The sequence below is a fragment of the Cololabis saira genome, chromosome 18, assembly GCF_033807715.1.
Source record: "Cololabis saira isolate AMF1-May2022 chromosome 18, fColSai1.1, whole genome shotgun sequence".
NCBI lineage: Eukaryota > Metazoa > Chordata > Actinopteri > Beloniformes > Belonidae > Cololabis > Cololabis saira.
This window is the reverse complement of record NC_084604.1, coordinates 22157424-22180047: the sequence shown is the minus strand read 5'-3', so window position 1 is coordinate 22180047 and position 22624 is coordinate 22157424. Positions and strand designations below refer to the sequence as shown.

The window sequence follows — 22624 nt, the reverse complement described above, 5'->3', positions numbered from 1 at the left end:
GTAGCAGGTTGTCAACATACAGGAATACCTTATGCTTGACCTCTCCCCCCCATGCCCATGACATGAGGCCTGGGATAAATCTGTTAGCCTTTAGTGCTATCGATACAGGTGGATGCTACTTTTACAAAAGATTGGAATTCAAACTTTATGTTTCAGTTTAAACTTTACGCAATACATTTTTTAAACTTTTGCTTTAGTTAATTTACGTTTTTTGCCGTTAAATAAAATGTTTCTATAATTTCTTTGTACAAGAGTAAAATGTAATTTAACCGACTTTTATTTTGAATTAATAACATACTTTATTTTGAAAGCACGACCCCTTCACACCGGAAACAATTGTATTTCATTTCCTGTAGATATTTTTTCTAGAAGCACTCTCTGCGTTGCACGTTAAATTGAGAAGTATAAAAGAAGTATTTATTCAGTTTTTTTGTCAGTCATAAATAAAGAAGGTCCGCTGAAAGCAGAAATATGGTAAGAGCATTTTTGTGCGAGTTTAAAAAGAAAATAATTTCCAATATTAACCACACTAGCTCATGCCAGTCCGTCGAAGCTAAGCTAAGAAGCTGCGAGGTTAAGGGTCGCCACTATTTTTATGAAATTTACTTGAACTGTTTCTGTAATTCGATTTCGTTTCAATTATAGCGTATTAGTATAATTTTTTTGGGACAAGAAATTATTTGTAAGACGTAACGTTAAACGGGCCATCTGTGATACTAATCAATATTTACACAATAGTAGCGTTTATGACATTCATTGGTCCTTTTGAGCCTGCAATTACTGGTGGTATGTGCAGTATTTGCTTGAAAAAGCTTTGAAATTGAAAGAAAACGTTTCCTTTTCACTTATTTACTTACCTACCTACCTACCTACTTACTTAGTTGAACTGATCTGAAGACAGAATCGAAGAATTAATAATCTGCAAGATGAAGACCAAATTGCGTTGCCATGTTTACAGTTTCATTCATTTCTAATTTACAGTCTCACACCATTTTGCTTGTTCAACCGACCAAAAGACCAGAAGGCCGCACATATGCTGACTACGAGTCAGTGAACGAATGTATGGAAGGTGAGTATTCAGATAAGTTACCATGCCATTTCTGTCCGTATCTTTGCTGTTGATAATGGTAATCTGTTGTTAGCAAGGTCTAAATTGGGATTTGATGTCGGTGGCTGCTGCATATAAGTAGTTGTATCCTTTTTTTTTCGGGTTTCTTCCTTGTTTGCTTCTTTTCTTTTTTCTCCCCAGTCTTTATTTTTATTTTTATTTATATATATATATATATATATATATATATATATATATATATATATAAAATCCATTCCTAGTTGTGTTTACACACGTATGTATGTATTTATGTGTGTGTGAACACAACTAGGAATGGATATTGGGTACCAGAAACACCAACATCATAAAACACTTGCAAAAAAAAAACTACCAATCTAAAGCAGTGAGATGTATTTAAGTGCCTTAGCAAAACCACTACTTGTAGCCTCCCAGCTCTGACTCGGTTGGTTTGGTACTATCAAGTGAAGCTATCTCACTTGTAAAAAATAAATAAAATATGTATTGAGTCATAAACTGACAACGCTGCTTGGCTTTTGATTTTTAACATTATGTAGGATAAACCTCAGAGGAAATACCAGGCAGACTCTAGCTACAGCTTCAACTGTAGCCAAGCCCTAGCATCTTAATTCTGGGTTGAGTTGCAACTGCTGTAATTCGAAGAAAAAAAACCACCTCCCAAATATTTAATAAACCTTTTTAGACTTCCCGGAGGTGGTTTTTTCAGGTGATTCTATAATCCACTTATTCGGACAGGTGTAATGGAAATGCTTTTTTGCGAATTTCCACATCTCTTGCTGCACTGGATGTGACGTAGCCGGTCAATCAAGTAATCATAAATAATTTGTGTGCTATGATGCATTCTGAACCCTGACTGAAATGCTTCAAATAGATCATTTCTATACACATGGTCACAAAACTGTCTTGCAACGACTTTTTTCAGAATTCTTCAGAATTAAGGTCTATAATTATGTAAGTGTGTGGGTGAAGAAAGGATTTTTTTTTTTGAGTAAAGGTTTGTTTATTGCAACTTTGAAAACCTGCTGCACATAACCTGAGATTGGGGATACGTTGATCTGGTCCAAAATTGTCATACCAATAAGATTAAATTTTTTTTTGAATAGTCGAGTTGGAATGGGGGCGAATAGACACGTGGATGATTAAGCTTTATCACAACTGAGGTCGCCTGAGGGAGGTCTATAGGAAAGACACAGTCTTGAGTCAGGTTAGGACCGAAGAACCATGATTTTACTGCGAGAGAAGTTCATAAATTTATGAACTTCGTTACTGAGATCTGCAGGAATGCACGGCTCAACAGAATTTTGACTCTCTGTTGGCTGGCTACAGTAATGAACAGAAAACTTGCATTATTTTTATTCTATCAATAATGAAAAATAAGCTGTTCTAGCTTTGCGAATTGCTTTTTATAAATGATCAAAATCATCACTAGCAGGATTTGACAGAGTACTTCTTATAACCATAACTCCTAGTCTGTTTAGGATATCTGAAAAATTCCCAAAACAACCAGAAGTGAAAGAGGACATGAAGTTATTAGGTGTAAGAGAAGAGGATGTAGAAGATGGGATTAGATGAAGGTAGATGATTTGCTGTGGTGATTCTTAAATGGAACAGCTGTAAGGAAGAAAAGACCGGAAAGCGGAGAAATAGATGTTTTTTAGGGAACCCCAAAGACTTCTGAAGTAAGATCCCAATCACAGACAAGATTCACCAGTATATCACACACGTATTTACAGTATATGATCTAGGTCTGCAACTATCGAATATTTTAGTAATCGAGTATTCTACTGAAAATTCCATCGAGTAATCGGATAAAACATATTTTTGTTTAGTTAAAGAGCAATTATAAATATACATAAGATGTTAGATGTTAATTGACATTACTTAAACTACTACTTAAACGTGGTCCGGGCGAAATACCTGCGTTGGGCTGGCAAAATTAAACGATTCCTCGAGGCAGAGAAAATTCCTCGACCATTTTTTGTAATCAAATTATTTGAGGAATCGTTTCAGCCCTAATATGATCACACATTCGTAACTTTAGCTTCTCACTACTGTTTCTCCTAAATGTTGAATACAAGTCAAAAAATGTAAACAATTTCTTAAAGTAGAAAAACAAGATCTTTCCGATGAGATAAGTATGACACCCCTGGACAAATGGTCTTCGTTCCAGGTCCTCAAGTGCCACTGTCCTGCATGTTTTACATGTTTCCCTGCTACAGATGACTGGAACCAGACCTTGATGAAAATTTGGCGATGTTCACTAATTAGAATCAGGTGTGTTGATCCAAGGAAAGATCAAAAACATGCAAGACAGTGGCTTTGAGTTCCACGGGTGAGGACCGTTGCCCTACACATTACGGTAAATGTACGCTGAGTGATAACCTGCACCATTGAGTCGTTAGTGGGGGAAATAGACATTGTGGAGAGTTTAATTGCGTTTAGAGTCCATTTCTCGGTTATTTGGGCCTTATTCTCTGGGGAAAAGGAAAAAAAACACACACACCAAGCTTATTTTTAGTTGCGCGTTTACAATTTTCCCTGCTTTCTGTTCGCTCACAGCGTTCTGCCACAGTGTGGCTCAAACAGACACAAGCTTGCACTCACAGGTGAAACGCTCCCACCACCAGACAGAGAGCACGTCAGATAATATGTTGTCAAAAACTTAAAACAGACAAAACCATCTACGTGTTTCTTTTTTTTTTACTGTTTAAAGCTGTTTAATTGACTGTCATTAAAGGAAACACAAACACCATTAATGCTTTAAGGAGTTTGGAAGTTCCAACCTACAGCAAGAAGCGGACGTGTGATGACGGAACCAACTAATACATGATTATGAAATTTGTTGGATCCTTATTAAGTCATTGATTTTAGTTGACTATGTCAATTATCCGTTGTAGCACAAATTTTTTTTCAAACAAAACAAGGGCCATGGTCACATTTTAAAGATCAGAGGGCAGCGCATATGCATCACCCCAATAATGGGCTTGATATTCTCAGGCAGCTGCTGATTATTAGAATAGCACAATTGAGGCCTATGATCAGCCTCCAACTCTTCTCTGGAAAAAAAAAAAACTATGAATATGAAATAAAAACAAATTTGAGTGGATAGATGTTACGCTTTTAGTGTAGACTGTTGGCTTCCCCCTTATATTCTTACCGTACATGTGGTCGGGTCATTCATTTGCATTGTTTACCTTGCTGGGTAACAGTGGGATAGTCACACACTGGCTGCTTTGGAGCATATGTGGTAATGGTGCAGAACCGGTTTCTAGATTTCCCAGATGATTTTATGAAATGGAAAGTGGGACATCAGGTTAATCATGTCAAGCTAATCTTTCCAGGCCTTAGGGAGATAACGTGTATATGCTTCACCTTTCTAAATTGATTGAAAAAGTTGTTTCTGAAGTATTTAATGTTTGGGATGTGTCTAAGCCCATTGAATGCTGTTTAATACTTATATCAGATGTCAAACTCCTTAATTTGTCCTTGAATATTAAGTATCCTGTTGTATTTACCACTCATGATAGGCTGTGTTTGAGGTATTCTCTTTTAGCAGCATGTTTGCTTGTTGAACTACTGGGGGTTTTGTATGAATGACACTCAAACTCCTCCCAATAATCAGTTAATAGTGTGCTTAGATACATTTAATTTGAACATTTTATTCCTTTTTCCAATCCTCTGATCAATCCCCTCTGAGCTTTTTCATAAGATTTGTCCTTGCTCTACTAACTTCAGCCTCATGGATCTATGCTGTTATATTGCTGGGTAGTAAAATATAGATAGATAGATATTATTTTTTTGTTTGTAATCTGGAGTATTTTGTATTTTCCTGAAAATGTCACTGTTGAAAAAAATGGTTTAGCTTTCAGTGACAATTTTCTGCACCTCTCTTCCAGGTGTTTGCAAAATGTATGAAGAACATTTGAAGAGGATGAATCCTAACAGTCCTTCCATTACTTATGACATTAGTCAGTTGTTTGACTTCATTGATGACTTGGCAGATCTAAGCTGTCTTGTGTAAGTATGGATATGAATGAAAACCAGCGTTTTGATTTGTGTGTTAATCACCAACTAAAAATCCCTTTTACTTTTAATGCAGGTACAGAGCTGACACTCAAACATACCAACCGTACAACAAAGACTGGATTAAAGAGAAGATATATGTCCTGCTGCGGCGCCAGGCTCAGCAAGCAGCAAAGTGAAGACGTCTTTTAACAAATTGTCCTGATGCACACATTTAAAATGCGTTAACTACTTCTCGAAATTATGCAGGACCTTAGATCTGTGTATAAGGACAATATTTTCAGTTTGACTAGGGAGGGGTTTTATATTATACTACACATTTATTATACATGGGGAAAAGACTTGGAAAGTGGAGTTAGGTGAGAAATGTGGGGGTTTATATTGAACTTATGTGTGGCAGCATCTTCTGATTCTCATACCTACATTTCCAATTTGTTACACAATTATGAGAAGTGGGCTAATGGCTGCAACCACTAACATACTCCAGACACAGTTAAAAATATTTTCTTCCTCAACATGTTATGGGCTTTGAATCCAGCTGATTTATTTTTATCAGATTGGTTGTGGGAGATGTAAATTCTCTTTTTTTTTATAGCACACCCTGGAAGGCTGAATTTCTGCATTTCAAGTCCATCATGACGATGTAAAAAGCTGTTTTTGTAAACCCCTTTGTTTTGTGTAACAACCTTTTTTCTTTCTTCCCTTTTTGTTTTCATATTTGCTTTGAACAAAATAAACTTTTTTTCTGACTGGTCTCACTTTTGAATGTCATTTTGTAGCACAGTGAAAAATACTTTCTTTTTAAAGCTACTTGTCGTTAAAAATGCGACAGTTTGAGAAACTATTTAAAAAAGGATACAACATAAAGATATTAGTCAGGCCAGCCTAGGCTGAAACAAGTCAATGATCACACTGTTTTCTGCTTATTTTGTCAGCTGCCGGTAATGTATTTGTTGTAGCAATTTTGGATAAATGTTATTTACGTTTAAAATGATTAATGCCTTTTTGTAAGATTCCTTTGGTTCATTTTTGTTCTAACCAGTGACTTGTGAAAAAGCAGAATTCTGCATTTCTATTGGCTGCTTCATGTATAATAAATATACGGTAACTCAGTGAAAGTTTAGAAGTCACTGGACCTTAGAGCATCACAGTCTTTTGATATTATATTTTATTTGATTTAGAAAAGTTAAGGATTTGGTTCTGTATTTGGTATTATTTTCCCCTTTTTTGGAGTAAAGATACAAAACAAGAACCTTGCTTTAATACCTTTACCTTCTGTCGTTGATGTGCTGCGTGCAAAGAACTTTAAGGTCCAAAGCCAGTGAGGCAGCCAGCTGCTGCACCCAAATAGTATTGTTTCTTTTGCTTGTCAAAATTATGAATAAAAAAAAATCGTAAAGGTCTTTAACATCAAAAAGAAAGCCTCTGACCCTCTGAAATACAAAAGAAATATTACAAGAAAGGAACCTTTTGGACTATCTAAATGTATAACCAGAATTGTTTTTCCATAGAATTTCACGTGTTGTAACAGCTTTAACCCTTGTGCTGTCTTTGGGTCAAAATGACTTAATTCTGCTTCCTTCTTCCCTTCCTCTTTTCTTCCTTCCTTCATTCTTTCCTTCTTTCTTTTTTCCCTTCCTTCCTTCCTTTCTTCCTTCTTTTTCCCTTTCTTCCTTCTTTCCTCTTGCTCTCTCCTTCCTTCTTCCCTTCCTCTTATCCTTTCCTTCCTTCTTTCCTTGTTTTCTCCCTTCTCCCTTCATTCCTTCCTTCCTCCCTTCATTCCCTTCCTTCTTTCCTTCTTTTTTCCCTTTCTTCCTTCTTTCCTCCTGCTCACTCCTTCCTTCCCTTGTTTTCTTCCTTTCTTTCTTTTTTCCCTTCCTTCCTTGTTTCCTTCCTTCCTTCTGTCCTTGTTTCCTTCCTTCCTTCTTTCCTTCCTTCTTTTCATTCTTCCTCCTTCCTTGAACCGAAGACAGCACAAGGGTTAATAAGAACATGCTAGACACAATACATAGTTTCTCTGTGCCACAACTGGGAAATCATGCAGTATTTGGGTTCCAGACTGTCACAATTGTAAAAGAACAACGTCTGTTTAGCACAATACCTAGTATTTTAAAGGTGCTACTGTCTCTTTAAATGTGGCGGGCTGCCCTGTTGTTGCCGGGCTGGAAACCCCGTATTGACTCAGAAGGGACCCAAGATGGCTGCATACTCACGGGGGGCACTTAGCAATTATCCGAACAAGACGTCTGCAATGAATGGCGAATAGCAGAATAATGTAAAGCGCCACATTGACGTTACTATATTACATCAATTCGTTGGTTTTAGCGTAATATTCGGGATGCCTGAATGCGATTATGGAGAGAGCGGTCTCTCCGCGGCCCCGAGCCAGAACATGGCGGAACACTTGGGGGAGAAATAGCAGCTAACTTGCGATAGCTGTCGTGTTATTTTAAGCAGATTTAGAAACGGCATTTTCTTGTTTTCACGCAGTCTTTTGGGCTCTGCGGAAAAATTAGATAGTGTTAAGTTTAGTCTCGGTGGGCGAAATGCGTGAATATGTGTAGCGTTACCTGTAAATGTACAGGCTGTTCTAAGAGACACGGAGCGGGTTTGCTAAACCCGTGATTTCACCAGTGGCGCTTGTTGTGAACACTCGAGTCCCAGCTTGGTGCTCGCACCTCTGCCATGTCTTTCAGCCTCTTGTTTGGTCGATTAACACCTCCGCTATGTTCAGATCTACAAAGCTCTTGAAGTTTTGAAGAAAAAGCTCGTCAAAACTAATCAGATCTCATAGTTATGTGTGTGTGTGTTGGATACTGATTGAAATAGCCATTATAACCCCCCTCAAAAGTTGTCAATCCCTGCATTGAATTCGTGGAGAAGGTGGTGTAGAAAGTGAATTGAAGTTTTGGCGTCACTAGGTGAGGCAGATGTCCTATAAGAGCCAGTAAAGGCCTGGACTGGACTGGGACACCGGCTACAATCACCTACCACCAGGATGACGGACACTCGGCGACGCGTCAAGGTGTACACTCTGAACGAGGACCGGCAGTGGGACGACCGCGGCACCGGGCACGTCTCCTCCGGATACGTGGAGCGGCTGAAAGGCACGTCTCTGCTGGTGCGGGCTGAGAGTGATGGTAAGAGAGAGGCAGGACTCCAGTTGTAAAAAAAAAAAACATCAGGGGATGGTGGATTTTATCATATGGGGACACATCATTTGTGCTGATTACAAATAAAAGATAGATAGATAGAAATATAAAGCCTTTATTGTCATTATACTTGTACAGTGATTGATAGATTTATTTATTGTACCATTGGGTAAATTTGGTTCACAGTGAGGGCCTCCTCATACAATCTAAAACCATACACTCAACAACACAGGATAATATACATGGCTGTCTCAGAAAATTAGAATATTGTGATAAAGTTCATGCAATTTAAAAAAAAAAAAAAAAAAAAAATGTCATACATTCTGGATTCATTACAAATCAACTGAAATATTGCAAGCCTTTTATTATTTTAATATTGCTGATCATGGCTTACAGTTTAAGAAAACTATCTAAAAAAATTAGAATATTCTGGGAATCTTAAACTGTAAACCATAATCAGTAATATTAAAATAATAAAAGGCTTGCAATATTTCAGTTGATTTGTAATGAATCCAGAATGTATGACATTTTTTGTTTTTTTAATTGCATTACAGAAAATAAAGAACTTTATCACAATATTCTAATTTTCTGAGACAGTCCTGTAAAGTGACAACAGTGCTTTGGCTAAAAGAACAAAGAACAAGAAGGACGGCCCCAAGATAAGAATCAAGATAAGTTAAAACGTCAGTAGATAAAAACACTAAAATATTAAAACCAAGCAAAAGGATAAAAGATGTGCCTTTTCATAAAAACAAGATAAAGGAAACAATACAAAACATAAATACAAAGTTATGTTGCAGTTCCCTCACTTATTAATGGCACTGATGGCTGCTGGTACAAAGCTGTTTTTGTAACGTTTGGTTTTACAAGCAGGTACCCTGAACCTCCGACCTGATGGGAGCAGCTGAAACTCACATTTAAGAGGGTGGGAGTTGTCTTTTAAAATAGAGCCAGCTATTCTCTGTAACTGTTTAGAATACAGGGATTCTGGCTGAAGCTGAGACTCACCAATCAGCTTGCTCGACCATTTCACGAATTGGTTTAAACAATTTTTGTTTTTAAGGGACACATTTCCAAACCATGAAGCAAGACAGAAAGATAAAACTGATTCTATAAAAGCATGATAAAACAAGATCAGCATGGTCCTGCAATGTTAAAAGTAGACAGTTTTCTCAGACAAAACAGGCGCTGGCGTCTGTAATATAATATATTACAAATAGCACTGACCAAAACACCTGCAGGAATGACCTAGCAGCAGTTAAATGCAGCCTTCTGTAAGCTTTAAATATCCACTGGGCTTACATCAAATACATCAAAACACAACAATAAAAAACAGTTTTCTGAAATTATCAATATGACTCTGTCCTTCACAGGATAAGTAAAATGTATCACTGCAAAAACTCAAAATCTTAACAAGAATATTTGTCTTATGTCTAGTTAAAATGTCTCATTTTAGTAAAAAAAATCTCATTACACCTAAAACAAGACTCATCACTGGAAAAAACAACAATTTCCACCTGTTTCAAGTAGATTTTCACTTGAAATAAGTAGAAAAATCTGCCAGTGGAACAAGATTTTTTTGCTTGTAATGAGAAGATAAATCTTGTCCCACTGGCAGATTTTTCTACTTATTTCAAGTGAAACTTTACTTGAAACAGGTGAAAATTTTCAAATAAGTTATTTTTCTCGTGTTATTTTTCTTGTGATGACTCTAAATGTTGAAATAGCAGTAAAACCACATTCATTGACAAAATGGCATAAGGGATGGAAAGGGGGATGGCAGTTTTACAGGGGGGATGATTTTGACTGTTTTTATTTCAGGGGAGATGCCATCCACCCTCAACTCCAGTACTGGTAAGAGGGGAATTGGATAAGCTCACTCCAAATTAGAGATTCATTTTATATTTAAAACAACTATAGTTGCAAAAGTAAGAAGTAAATAATAAGATTGTAATACACAGAGGTAATTGTAATCAGCTGTAAATACACAGTAACTCATCATTCTTTGTTATGCATGCCCATTATTAAAGGTCACCTCTGTTTTTAACCTCGCAGGTTCACTGCTTTTGGAGTCCAAGATCAACCCGAACACAGCCTACCAGAAACAACAGGTCAGTGCACGGGGGTTGTACATTGTGCAGTGTGCCTATGTACAATATGACTCCTGATTTTTACATTGGCTTTGTCTTTCTGTTCACAAGGATACTTTGATAGTATGGTCAGAGGCTGAAAATTATGATCTGGCACTCAGCTTCCAGGAAAAAGCTGGGTGTGATGAAATCTGGGAAAAAATATGCCAGGTAACTGTACTGCTTCTTGTACAGAAGTAATTTGTTATGTATCTACGCATGTTCAACATCACTTATGTATTTGCTTCTATGTTTGTTTTTTTTCTGTGTTAGGTTCAGGGAAAGGACCCTTCCGTGGACATCACGCAAGAGTTGGTGGACGAGTCTGAGGAGGAGCGCTTTGATGACATGTCATCACCAGGTTTGGAGTTGCCGCCATGTGAACTGAATCGCTTGGAGGACCTTGCTGAGTTGGTGGCCTCCTCACTCCCATCACCACTGCGACGTGAGAAACTGGCATTGGCTGTGGAGAATGAAGGCTACATTCGCAAGCTCCTGGAACTGTTTCGTATGTGTGAGGATTTGGACAACAGAGAGGGACTGCACCACCTGTACGAAATAATTAAAGGCATTTTCCTGCTGAATCGCACTGCACTCTTTGAGGTTATGTTCTCTGATGAGTGCATCATGGATGTTATTGGTTGTCTGGAGTTTGACCCAGGATTGCCGCAACCACGGCGGCATCGGGAGTTTCTCACTAAGACAGCCCGCTTTAAGGAGGTGATTCCCATCTCTGATCCGGAACTGCGCCAGAAAATACACCAGACGTATCGCGTGCAGTATATTCAGGATATGGTGCTGCCCACACCCTCTGTTTTTGAGGAAAACATGCTGTCCACCCTGCACTCCTTCATCTTCTTCAACAAGGTGGAGATCGTGGGCATGCTACAGGTGAGATAGATGTGTTGTAAAGATTTTTATTTGTGATTTAAAGTAAATAAAATTCTGGCTATCCTTTATATTTTCCCTTAAAAATGATTAGTTCAAATCAGATGTCAGGCACGAATACAAGCTCATTAGAAAGTCTTTGTAAAAAGACAAACCTGTGATAACATAAACATTTATGAGCAGGAAAATATGTACTTTTTTTTTTAAAATGGCATTTAACTAGTAAAAGATGTAAATATCAGCAATTTTAAGGATTGTAAAAAGATATATATTTTGCTTTGTCTGCTTTCCCAATCTGGAGTTGTCTTTTATCCTCATGTAACCTTTTGTGTTTTTGTACTGTGTCAATTTAGCAGTGTTTATGTACCACTGTCTCCATAGAGATAGACAAGTGTTGTGTAAATCAGTAATGCTGCACGACAGGAAAACTGAAACGGGTACACTGTGACTCTAGTAAACTGGTGGGCGTCGTGCTAAAGTCAAATACCATTGACAGGGACCTTTCCTTCTTCTCATAAGGTTAAACACTCTTGTCAAGCAAATATCACTAAACAAGTGTTAATTTACACATCAGGGCAAAATATAAATACAAATTGCTGTATCATTTTTACTTTTTTCCCTTTTTAGGCAGACTCTTAGTTAATTCATTAAATTCATTTCTGGCATTGCTTACGATTTATTTGCTTAAGTAGTATTAAACTTACTGTTGTAGATGAATATTTAATGTGTTAAAAACTTTTGATGGGTGTTTCTATGAAAAGGGAAAGTCTGTTGTACCCTAATCTTGTGGGCATCTACTTGATACTTGGCCTTTCATAATCTGTTTCTTTTTTGATTTTCAGGATGATGAGAAGTTCCTGACAGACCTCTTTGCACAGCTAACAGACGAGGCTACAGATGATGACAAACGACACGAGCTGGTATGCCAGAATTAAGTCCCGGATTATTTAACATATTCTGTTGCCAGATATTCAGATTTTTTTCATCTCTTTTTATTGAGACATTTTTCTTTCATTAATTATGTCTATTCATTATAGGTAAACTTTCTAAAGGAGTTCTGTGCGTTCTCTCAAACGTTACAACCTCAAAACAGAGACGCCTTCTTCAAGACATTGTCAAACATGGGCATTCTACCTGCACTCGAGGTCATACTGGTGAGTGTTGCAAGATTAATAAACTCTGTAATTAAAATGGTTCAGATATGAAGTAGAGCTGGGTATCGATTAAAATGTCAAGATTCGAATCCGATTCTTAAGATTCAGAATCGATTGTCACCATTTGATTCGATATTGATTTGGGTTAGTGTTGCCTGAATTATGACTGTAAAATAACTAGTGAAATGATAATTTCACAATAATTATTGTGACATAACTAAGAAAGAAATAACTCAAATAGGCCTTTTAATATCCATTTAAAGTGCAAAAAAAGAAAGATATTGCAACAGCTCAAGCAGTAAACAAATTATTTTAGCTTGTCTGATTTATTCTGTCACCAGACACACAGCTTGCCATGAAGCACCCGGCATTTTTCAGGTATTTCATGACAAACCGTGTCTGATAACAGAGAAACCAAACAAGCTATAGTAAATATAGATAATATGAACTTCATACTAACAAATATAAGGCAAGGCAAGGCAAATTTATTTATATAGCACAATTCAACACAAGGTAATTCAAAGTGCTTTACATTGACATTAAAAACGGCAAGACATAATTAGACAGTAAATAATTCGACATACCGGTAATTAGACAGTAAATAACAAATATGATTGAATAAGATGATAAGAAAAGAAGTAAAATAATAAAAAGCACAAACTGTTAAAAATAAGGGCAGTAGAATACAATATAACTAATATACATTTAGAAATTTAACCTGAAATGTCCAGCATTTTCTCTAAAGAAAAGTTCATTTAGTTCAGGAGTTTTGTTAACGCTACGGCTGCTCTTCAACGCCATGTTCATTGTTTGACAGTTCCACACCAAGCGCATGTATGACTTAAATGATGTGACTACTGGGATTAAAGTTCACCAGGCAAAAATGTGATGATGAAAAAAAAATTAAAAAAAATCGATCTTTAGACATACAAATCGATTTTTAGGAATTAATATGAGAATCGATTTAGAATCAGAAAATCGATTTTCTCAACACAGGCCTAATATGAAGTGAATTGGTCTTTATTCATTCCAAAACAAAACCAATCCACATCTGAAATGGCATTTTATCTCTGTCAGAAAAGATCTCCATCAACATTACACATCTGTAAATGCATATCATGTGGTCATCAATGCTTACTGGGCATGTGTGAAAGGGGACTGAAAACTCAGTTTGAAATAATCTTTGCAGCATATGGTTCTTAAAGTAGATCTTAATGACTTTCCTCATACATGCATTATGTAAGCAGTTGCCATTTTATTAAACTCAGACTTTGGTTGCATAGCAACTGATACAAAGAGGGACAAAGCCAGCAGAACCTACTTGGTCATCTTCATGTTGTTGTTTACATCTTTAAGGCAGTAATGGTCACATGATACATGCACAGCGAATCAGAGAAGGATACATCACAGCTCAGAAGAGCAAATGATGAATTAAATCTGTCCAACTATGTAATTGTTTTCATGTTTACCAAATTGCCCATCCACATTACACAACTACAGCTGCTTTAATAATAATGATGATGATAATACATTTTATTTATAAGCGCCTTTCATGAAACCGATGAAACAACAATGAATAAAATCTGCATCTAGTAAAACTGAAACAAAGTCTACAGTGAATCAAAATGTTCTTGTTTTCAGGTTCAGCAAAAGCCAGGGTACTGTGGGCGCCAGGCTTAACCTTAATAAAAGTTTTAACAGTGTCATTAAAATATGCTACATAGGGTCAGTAGTTTGGGCAGTGATGTTACTTTCTCAGTACTAGGATCACTATATGTACCTTCAGTCTAATTATAAATAATGTTAAAGTTGAATGTTATATATCACAAATATGCTTTTATTACAGTATTATCATGTGGAAATAGGAATTTTAGTTTTTAGTAACATACTGTACAAGCAATTTATGAGAATGTGGTGGGACAAGCCCTTCCACCTTTTTGCGCTACAGTAACTGAGAGGATGAAACAAACTTAAGCTCTACAGCAGGCCAATAGTGATATTTCTTTCTTGTATAACAGGCACGTCATATTATTGCAACTTTTCTAGTAGGGATGAGCAATGTGGTTGAAAAATAAAATGTGTTTCTTTCCTATTCATCATCGCAACTGATTTTTGATTTGAATAGATTTATTTAATATTTCCTTAAAAAATGTAAGACTGTTATTTATTTATTTTTTCAACTGTAAAAGTGATGAACCATAGAGAAGTTGAGTGCAGTTTTTACATTATCTTGGTTATTTCTAAAGCAGATAATGATACAGAAGAAATCTTATATCTGGTGTCGATTGTGTAGCATGTGGATGTTGCCAAGCTGTTGCAACAGTGTGGATGCAAGATATTTAGAAAAGTGAAATGCCACCACATCTGAAAGATCCTTCCATTTCTTACTTGTTTAGAATGCTGTACTGCTGCTACCTTTTAGTTGCCACAAACTATAGATAAACGTTACAATGAACTTCAGTTTACAGGGCACAGTTCTCCCACTCAGCTTCTTTTCTCCATCTAAGATGCTGTAATAAATCAGTCCTACTGATATCTTTAGTTGCCATGGACTGCAAAGGTCATGCAAATTGCAGTCCACCACTTCAGGCGGCTGAAGTAACTGTTTTCTGAACCCTTTTAGGAAAATGATTCACTTTTAACAGCGCATAACGTTGTGGGAGAGTAATACTTAATTTTTTTAAAATGTTTTTTTAGATGACACAGGTCTCAATGTTGACTGAGTGGAAAGAAAAATAGAAAAGTGTGAAATTAAATGTGTGTGGGTTATTTCTTTTATTATTTCATCTTTTTTTTGAGGGGGTATAAGACAAAACATCCTTTAGAAAAAGTTATTTAATTGACAAATGGACTTTTGCCAAACAGGGAATGGATGATGTTCAGGTGCGCGGGGCAGCCACCGATATCTTCTCTTATCTGGTGGAGTACAACCCCTCCATGGTACGAGAGTTTGTAATGCAGGAATCTCAGCAGAATGATGATGTGAGTAGATGTAAAAAAACAAAAAAGACATGTTGCAATAAAATTGCTCTAAAAGAATGTTCCCCCAGGTGATGGGTATAAACTTGAATTTCTTGTTCTTTCAGGACATTCTCCTGATCAATTTGATCATAGAGCACATGATCTGTGACACAGACCCAGAGCTTGGTGGAGCAGTGCAGCTTATGGGGTTGCTACGGACCCTGCTGGATCCAGAAAACATGCTGGCCACTGCAAATGTGAGTTTGGACACTGCTAATACATAGTTTTATTTTATTTTTATTTAAAAAAATAAATAAAATTACTTGACAGACATTTGAAATGCTCAATTCTACCTGTTCAGTTTGAGTTGTAGTCCAGGTGTTCATGTCTCGCAGTAATTTAGATTTAAGATCAGACACCAAATCAGAAAAAAAAACCCAACCTATTAGCAAATTTTCCTGCAAATTAGGTTGCGCTGTATCTGGAAAAAATAGTACATGGGCCCCCAGTTTAATGGGTTGGATGAGATATCTGGAGTTTCCTTCTTTCTACGTGCTTTTGTTGACTGGATGCATTTATCCAATGAATTTTGTAGTCATGCAATTTAGTAAAAATATCTTGCCTATTTTCTTTTTTTTTTTTTTTTGCCAGAAAACTGAAAAGACTGAGTTCTTGAGCTTTTTCTACAAGCATTGTATGCACGTCCTCTCAGCTCCACTACTAGCTAACACCACAGAAGAAAAACCAAGCAAAGGTACTGGGAATCTGAGCTGTGCTTTTTTCTTTTTTTAAAAAACCTTATCAAATGTTTTTGTTTCGCTAAGTTCCCTCTCTGTATTCTGTAGATGACTTTCAGACATCACAGTTGCTGGCCTTGATCTTGGAGCTGCTAACATTTTGCGTCGAACACCACACGTATCATATCAAGAACTACATCATCAACAAGGATATTCTCAGGAGGGTTCTGGTGCTCACTGCCTCTCAGCATGCCTTCCTGGCACTTTGTAAGTTAAATCTCTCTTAGACAGGGTTTACCTCACTCATCTGTCAGCTTGAACACAGCTATACATTTATTAAAAGTTGTTGTTATAAATATAAAGAAAGTATTCTGGACCTTTTAATTTATAGAGACTTGTAACTTTGCATGAACAGGTGCCCTGCGCTTCATGCGAAGGATTATTGGTCTGAAAGATGAATTCTACAATCGCTACATCATGAGAAACTTCCTGTTTGAGCCCGTCACCAAGGCTTTCCTCAAAAACGGTGCCCGCTACAATCTCATGAACTCTGCCATCATTGAGATGTTTGAATATGTTCGTGTGGTGAGTATTTTGTTTTCAGTTATCGTTTCTCTTTGAAACTTTACAAGTACCTAAGTGGGCAATGAGTTTATATTTTACGCTGAAATATTTATGCAATTATACCAAGTTCTTTACTTTGCCCAATTTTAACAATTAAATTTGGCACCTACTGAGAAAACATTTCACTTACAACAAACATCTAGGATTAAATGTGTCACATCTGTACAGTGACATTTTGTGACTCTACTTCCTATGGATCTATGGCCAACCCATCCAGAGAAATGAACCCATTTTGGCCTTTTGATTTAAGTAAATTGTTTATTCACCATTTGTAGTTTTATGCTTTTGGAGTTATCGACTGCTCACTGTAGTGTGCATATATTGCATAACTAAATGTCAGACTTTTATTCTTGGAAAATGTGTTGTCTATTGTATTTTAAATGTGGTCTGACATCTTCTTTCCTTTTTTTTCCTTTATACATTCTTTTTCCTCTCTATGGCCCCTTGTCCTATACTCTCCCCTTTTTCTCTTTCCACTCTTTCCTCCTCCTGCTGTATTTCTGTTCTGTGTTTTTGCCCTCCATGACTCCCAGGAGGATGTGAAGTCTCTCACAGCTCATATAGTGGAGAACTACTGGAAGGCTCTGGAGGATGTGGACTACGTCCAAACATTTAAGGGCCTGAAGCTGCGGTATGAGCAGCAGCGAGAGAGGCAAGACAACCCCAAACTGGATAGGTGAGAAATTATTATTATTATGATGATGATTATTATTATTATAATTACACTTGCATGAAATAATAATGACAATCCACACTTATACGGTTTTGAAATTATCATACCATTTACTTAGGTCATTTAATGTGGGGTTAGTTAATTTGGGGTCTTAGCTATCTTGTTAAAAACATACATGCCATGTTTTATGTAGTCGTGTTTTTTATTTTTACTTGGTGTGATTTAGAAAAACAAAGCACCTCTGGTTTTTCTGCTTAGCACAAAGGGTTCACCAAGGGTTCACTTACCTCTGATTCCAACAGTACAAATGATCAAATATGAAAGTGAAACTGCAGAGCACAGCACTCAAGATCATAAATTGATGTTTAAATTTCTTTGCTACTTGCTGTTTTCCATTCATTGGTTCTGAGATTTCTTCTTTGCTTAGAATGAGTTATTTGTCCATCTGATTTAAAATTAAAAAAAATCTATATTTTAACTTAAATATTATGCAGTGTTTAAAGTGGTAGAAAGTTAAACATAGACACAACTGCTAATGATGGTAATTACAGAGACATAAAACTCAAACTCAGTCAGTCATACACAACTCTAGCGTAGACGTCATATGTGGAAGTCCATTAGTCCTTTTACACATAATGCTCCTGTCTAAAATCAGCGTGACATGTTTGTTTTGACAAAAACGGTAGGGAAATCCTTTTTCCCTTTACCTGCATAAAAGTCACCCAAGCGGGAAAAGTAGCTCCAGGAGTGTACGAATTACGTTTTTCTTGTGACTTGTCCAAACACAATATTCAGTGATGAAAGTTTCAAAATAGACTTACTTACTTATAACTTACAACAAAGTGCTTAAGCGGAGCCACTGTCTCACTATCTAAAATGACATGATTTCAAAAAATAAATATGGAACACTGCTCAGATAGCCTATTTGTCCCTCATCAAAAACAAAAAAATTCCAACACATATTTCCATAAAATATTATTCATATGCTCAGGAGTATAATGCAGCTCAGATCACTGGATGCTGCTCTGATGAGGAGCCTTTGCTCGGGGGTCATGCTCTGGGTCTCTGGAAAACACCCAAAGACAATTTGTATTGTAATAGATGCTTTATAAATATGATTGAATTGAATTGATGTCTTTCTGTTCCAGTCTGTGTCTTAAAGGCTACATTTTTTTATGGTAATTACAGAGCTCATATCTTTACTGGTTGCCAGAAAGGGAAAAAATCTGGATGAGTTTAGTTACTAACTACAAAGTTAAGCCACAATTGAAGGTACACCGGTGCTATCTTCAGTGACCACAGGTCACGTAGAAGATTAAGTAAATGAAGCCATTTCCTTTGGTACGTCCTTAGTGTTTCACACCATGTGCGCATTTATCTTGCTGTGCTGTCACTTAGTTCAGTGAAACTAAATGCCTATAATGGCAGCTCGGAGGGTCAACTCGTTAGTCTTGAAGCTGTGTAAGACGAGAGAAAATATTATCCAAACCACTGCTTTTCCAATCATTCTTGGATGTCACAAGGGAAAGAGGCATATTTTACAGCACAGAAGAAAGAGGATAACCTGTCCACCTGTGCTTGTCACTGGCCACCATTGCATTTACAGGGATGTATTAGTTGCATTTACAGGCCAAAAAGTATTCCTCACTTCTAAATGTCTTTTATATAAAAGGGTTGGCTAAATTAATGACAAGCAATACACTTTGTGAATATTGCAACATGCAAGTTGCTCTTAAAGCGTAAATAATCTTTATGGTGAAAGCCGCTACAATGGCCTTGGACTGATGTGTTAAATAAGATGATGTATTTTAGCGTCTGATCACTGAGCTGTTCATTGTCGCCTGCAGCATGCGCTCTATCCTACGAAACCACCGATTCCGTCGTGATGCACGGACACTCGAGGATGAGGAGGAAATGTGGTTCAACACAGATGAAGATGACCTTGAGGATGGTGAGGCAGTTGTTCCACCTTCTGACAAGATGAAGAATGAGGAAGACCTGATGGAACCTATTAGCAAATTCATGGAGAGAAAAAAATGTAAGTATGAAAAACTTCATTATTATGATTGTTTGATATGGTAAAGTTGAGAGTTGTTATAACAGAATAAGATATTTTTTGATTGGGCTCTCAATAGTTTTGCAGGATTTCTTTTTGATAGTATAGTCTGTTTGAATGCCATTTTTTTCCCCCTTGTTTATAATAGAATAACAAGGATATAAAAACATCAAGTTCTTTTTTTGCAGTTTTTGCATGCGTGATAACAGATTTGCCTTGATTTTATTACATGTTATTTGCCACAAACTTTTATATTATGCCATGTACTGCTGTATGTATAGTCAGGGTACATTTTTTTTCTTTTTCTTTTTTTAATATATTTATATTTTTTGAATACTATGCCACCTTGATTAGTGAAATCTTTTTTTCTTGTTCACCTCTCCATCTCAATACCCAGTGAAAGACACAGAGGATAAGGAAGTTTTGGGGAAATCGACCTTGTCAGGCAGGCAGAATCCAAGCTTCAAGCTTTCCTTTTCTGGATCCACTAAAACCAGCCTGTCCAGCCCTCCCTCATCTGCCTCATTGAACCCGGGCTCTCCCGGCTCTCCGGGGTCTCCAGGGTCTCCAGGCTCAGGGGCACGGAGCTCACCCCCGACCACAACTGTAACCACAAAGGTACATGCCAACATTTCCAAGGTCCTTCGTTAGGGAAACAGCCTATTCAGAACTGAGCTTAAAGCTGAGCTTAAATGATGAAGCTTCACACCAAAACTGTTAATTTTTAATATCTATATTTACTCCAGCTCTGTTTTGTATTACATACACTTATCATCACAATGGTCATTGGACTCAGCACTTTGTGGTTTTATTTTGAAAATAGCTAAAGAGGGGAAAGAGGAAAGAATAAGACTCATACAAAAGTTTAAAAGAAATGCCCACAAGGTACAAAATGTGACATGATGCACATTCACTTTATGACAAATGAGTGCTAAAATGGCATTTTTGGGGATAGAACTTCTGAGATTTAATGTTTTGTAATGAGCAGATTAGTGGCAGCCTTTATGAGATGCTGAGGACAACAAGGGTTTCAATATGAAATATGGCTGCTCAAATAGTTGCATTAAATTGCAGGCAATTTTTAAGCCTTTGATATGATAGAAATGAGTGCTGCAGTTCTCTGCAGTGTTTTAAAAGCTGGTCGTAAAAACTGGATTGATGCTGATTCTTTTGTCTCTCAGGGAGGTTTAGTGGGACTGGTGGACTACCCTGATGATGATGAGGAGGAGGAAGAGGAGGAAGAGGATGGGGAGACAAAAGACGACCCACTGCCACCTACAAAGAAGTCCAAACTTAGCTCGTAAAGAATCAACTGTCACAGCATGTGCTCTGCTCAGACAGTGTCGGAATACTTTACGCAGGAATGATCAAACTTGTAAACAAATGAATGAAATCCGCCCCTCATCGTCAGTGGGTGACCAAAAGAGGAGATGACTGTTTCAGATTATTAAGCCTCCTCTAACTCGTCCTATCAATACAAGTGCCAATCGGAAGACCAGGAGTGGAAACGCTGTCTGAAAAGTGGAGCAGACGAGTGAACATTTCTGGAGAGAAGAATTTTTTTTGTTTTTCTTTTGACAGATCTTCAGTGGACCCTTACAGCACGAGACTGGTTGGAGTATATTACTTTTGCAACTGGAGGAAAAGACCACACATACTAATACACATGTACAAATCTCATAGAGCTCACGTGCTCGGACCACAGCCCACTGCCCCCTCCCCCGCCCCCCCACTCAGGGAAGGACATCACAGCGGCCCAAATGGGTCGGCCAATTTACACCCAGAAGAAACCACCAATCGCACCCCCCATCCCCTCCTCGGAGTCCACTTCCTCTCTTTTCCTTTCCTACTTCTTTTCTCTTCTTTGCTCTCGTTCCCTTCTCTTTGTTGCTTTTTGTTCCCTTTTTAAGTTAGTATATAGGACCAGATGGGAGGCAGAATGTGGCAAAACGCTGTCCTTGTTGTCGTTTGATGATGTCATCAGTGTCATTGTTCCTCAGCGGACGTTCTTTCTCTTCAGAGAAAAAAAGCCAGCAGTTTCTTCATTAGTTTCTTTTTTGTTCTCTGTTTGTCTCAATCTTTCACCTGTTTTTTTGTAAATGACAACAAAAAAAGACCTGCCTTTTAAATGTTCAGGACGTTTTCAGTCACACTTGAACAGGTTTTTAAAGACCTCAGTAGGTGAGCTAGTTTTACCCTTTTTGCCCTTTGAAACTGCAGATCTTTTGGAGAATTTGTAATCCCATCTTGATTAAAGATTGAGTGGAATTCTAGATGTGATGAATTTTGTCATATCTTCTTTTTTTTTTTTTTTTTTTTTTTTTTCATTTTACACGAGTGTACACTTAGTTGTTCAGAAAATTTGGGACCATTAAAAGTGATCTTTGCTGTAATATGTCCTACTACCTTTGTCCTGATAACTCGATGTTCCTTTACTGAAACTAACCTTTTCTTGGTCCGTCGTGGTTTTTTTCCTCCATTACAAGATGCCCCAACTTTGGTAGCACACCTGTTCTTGAGCACAGAATGGTGCCATAAACTATAATGGAACAAAACTGGACCCTATGAAAACTAAAGAATAATATATTTTTACCAGTTAAGGTAGTGGTTTTAAAATTAGTTGGTATTCACTTTTTCAGAGTTCTTATCCAACTTTCTCTGCAGCTTGTACAATATCAGATAGTATTGTGAAACTATGCAGCTACAAAAACCTACCATCTGATTAGCTATTATTATTTGAAAAGTAATAAACTTAAGTTATTACTTAGTACTGCTCTTGTTAGGACAAAAGAAGACTGGTGGTGCCCTGATGGTGCACCAGATGGCGCTGTAGTCTCACAACAGCGTTGTCCCATGGAGTAGAGTTGACTTGGCACCACTTGGGTTTGACCTGCACTTTGTAGAAGTAGCAGCATGTGTGATGTGTTGTGTAGCTATTTACAAGTATTTGCAAGATGAAGGCAGTTTGTGTGCATTGCAGTCATCTGTTTTTGGGTAAATTCTCATCAGTGCACGTTTCTCTAGCTGGTTTCTATTCTGTTTAATAGACAGACAGTGGAAATAAGTTGAAAGTGTAAAAAAAAAATCCTTTAGATTTAACGGAGATGTGACTAAACTGTCCTAAATTGGTTTCTTAAGTG

The 22624-nt window shown here is 37.2% G+C and overlaps 2 protein-coding genes across 3 annotated transcripts; both read left to right on the top strand.

Moving 5' to 3' along the window:
- Nucleotides 1-333: 333 nt before the first annotated feature.
- On the top strand, nt 334-5865 carry erh (ERH mRNA splicing and mitosis factor). The gene is made up of 4 exons (XM_061746738.1): nt 334-474; nt 982-1069; nt 4984-5104; nt 5187-5865. Exons 1-4 carry the CDS (start codon nt 472-474, stop codon nt 5287-5289), a joined length of 315 nt encoding a protein of 104 aa, XP_061602722.1. The 5' UTR covers nt 334-471; the 3' UTR covers nt 5290-5865.
- Nucleotides 5866-7301: 1436 nt separating this feature from the next.
- smek1 (SMEK homolog 1, suppressor of mek1 (Dictyostelium)) lies at nt 7302-21757 on the top strand. Of its 2 annotated transcripts, XM_061746450.1 has the most exons (16): nt 7302-8250; nt 10084-10116; nt 10318-10373; nt 10464-10562; nt 10665-11282; nt 12122-12199; nt 12317-12433; nt 15299-15415; nt 15520-15651; nt 16046-16148; nt 16240-16398; nt 16547-16716; nt 17289-17431; nt 19276-19466; nt 19882-20102; nt 20666-21757. In XM_061746450.1, exons 1-16 carry the CDS (start codon nt 8109-8111, stop codon nt 20786-20788), a joined length of 2502 nt encoding a protein of 833 aa, XP_061602434.1. In that variant the 5' UTR covers nt 7302-8108; the 3' UTR covers nt 20789-21757. The 2 variants fall into 2 exon arrangements, with proteins under 2 accessions (XP_061602434.1, XP_061602435.1); XM_061746451.1 differs by lacking the exon at nt 10084-10116.
- Nucleotides 21758-22624: the final 867 nt, after the last annotated feature.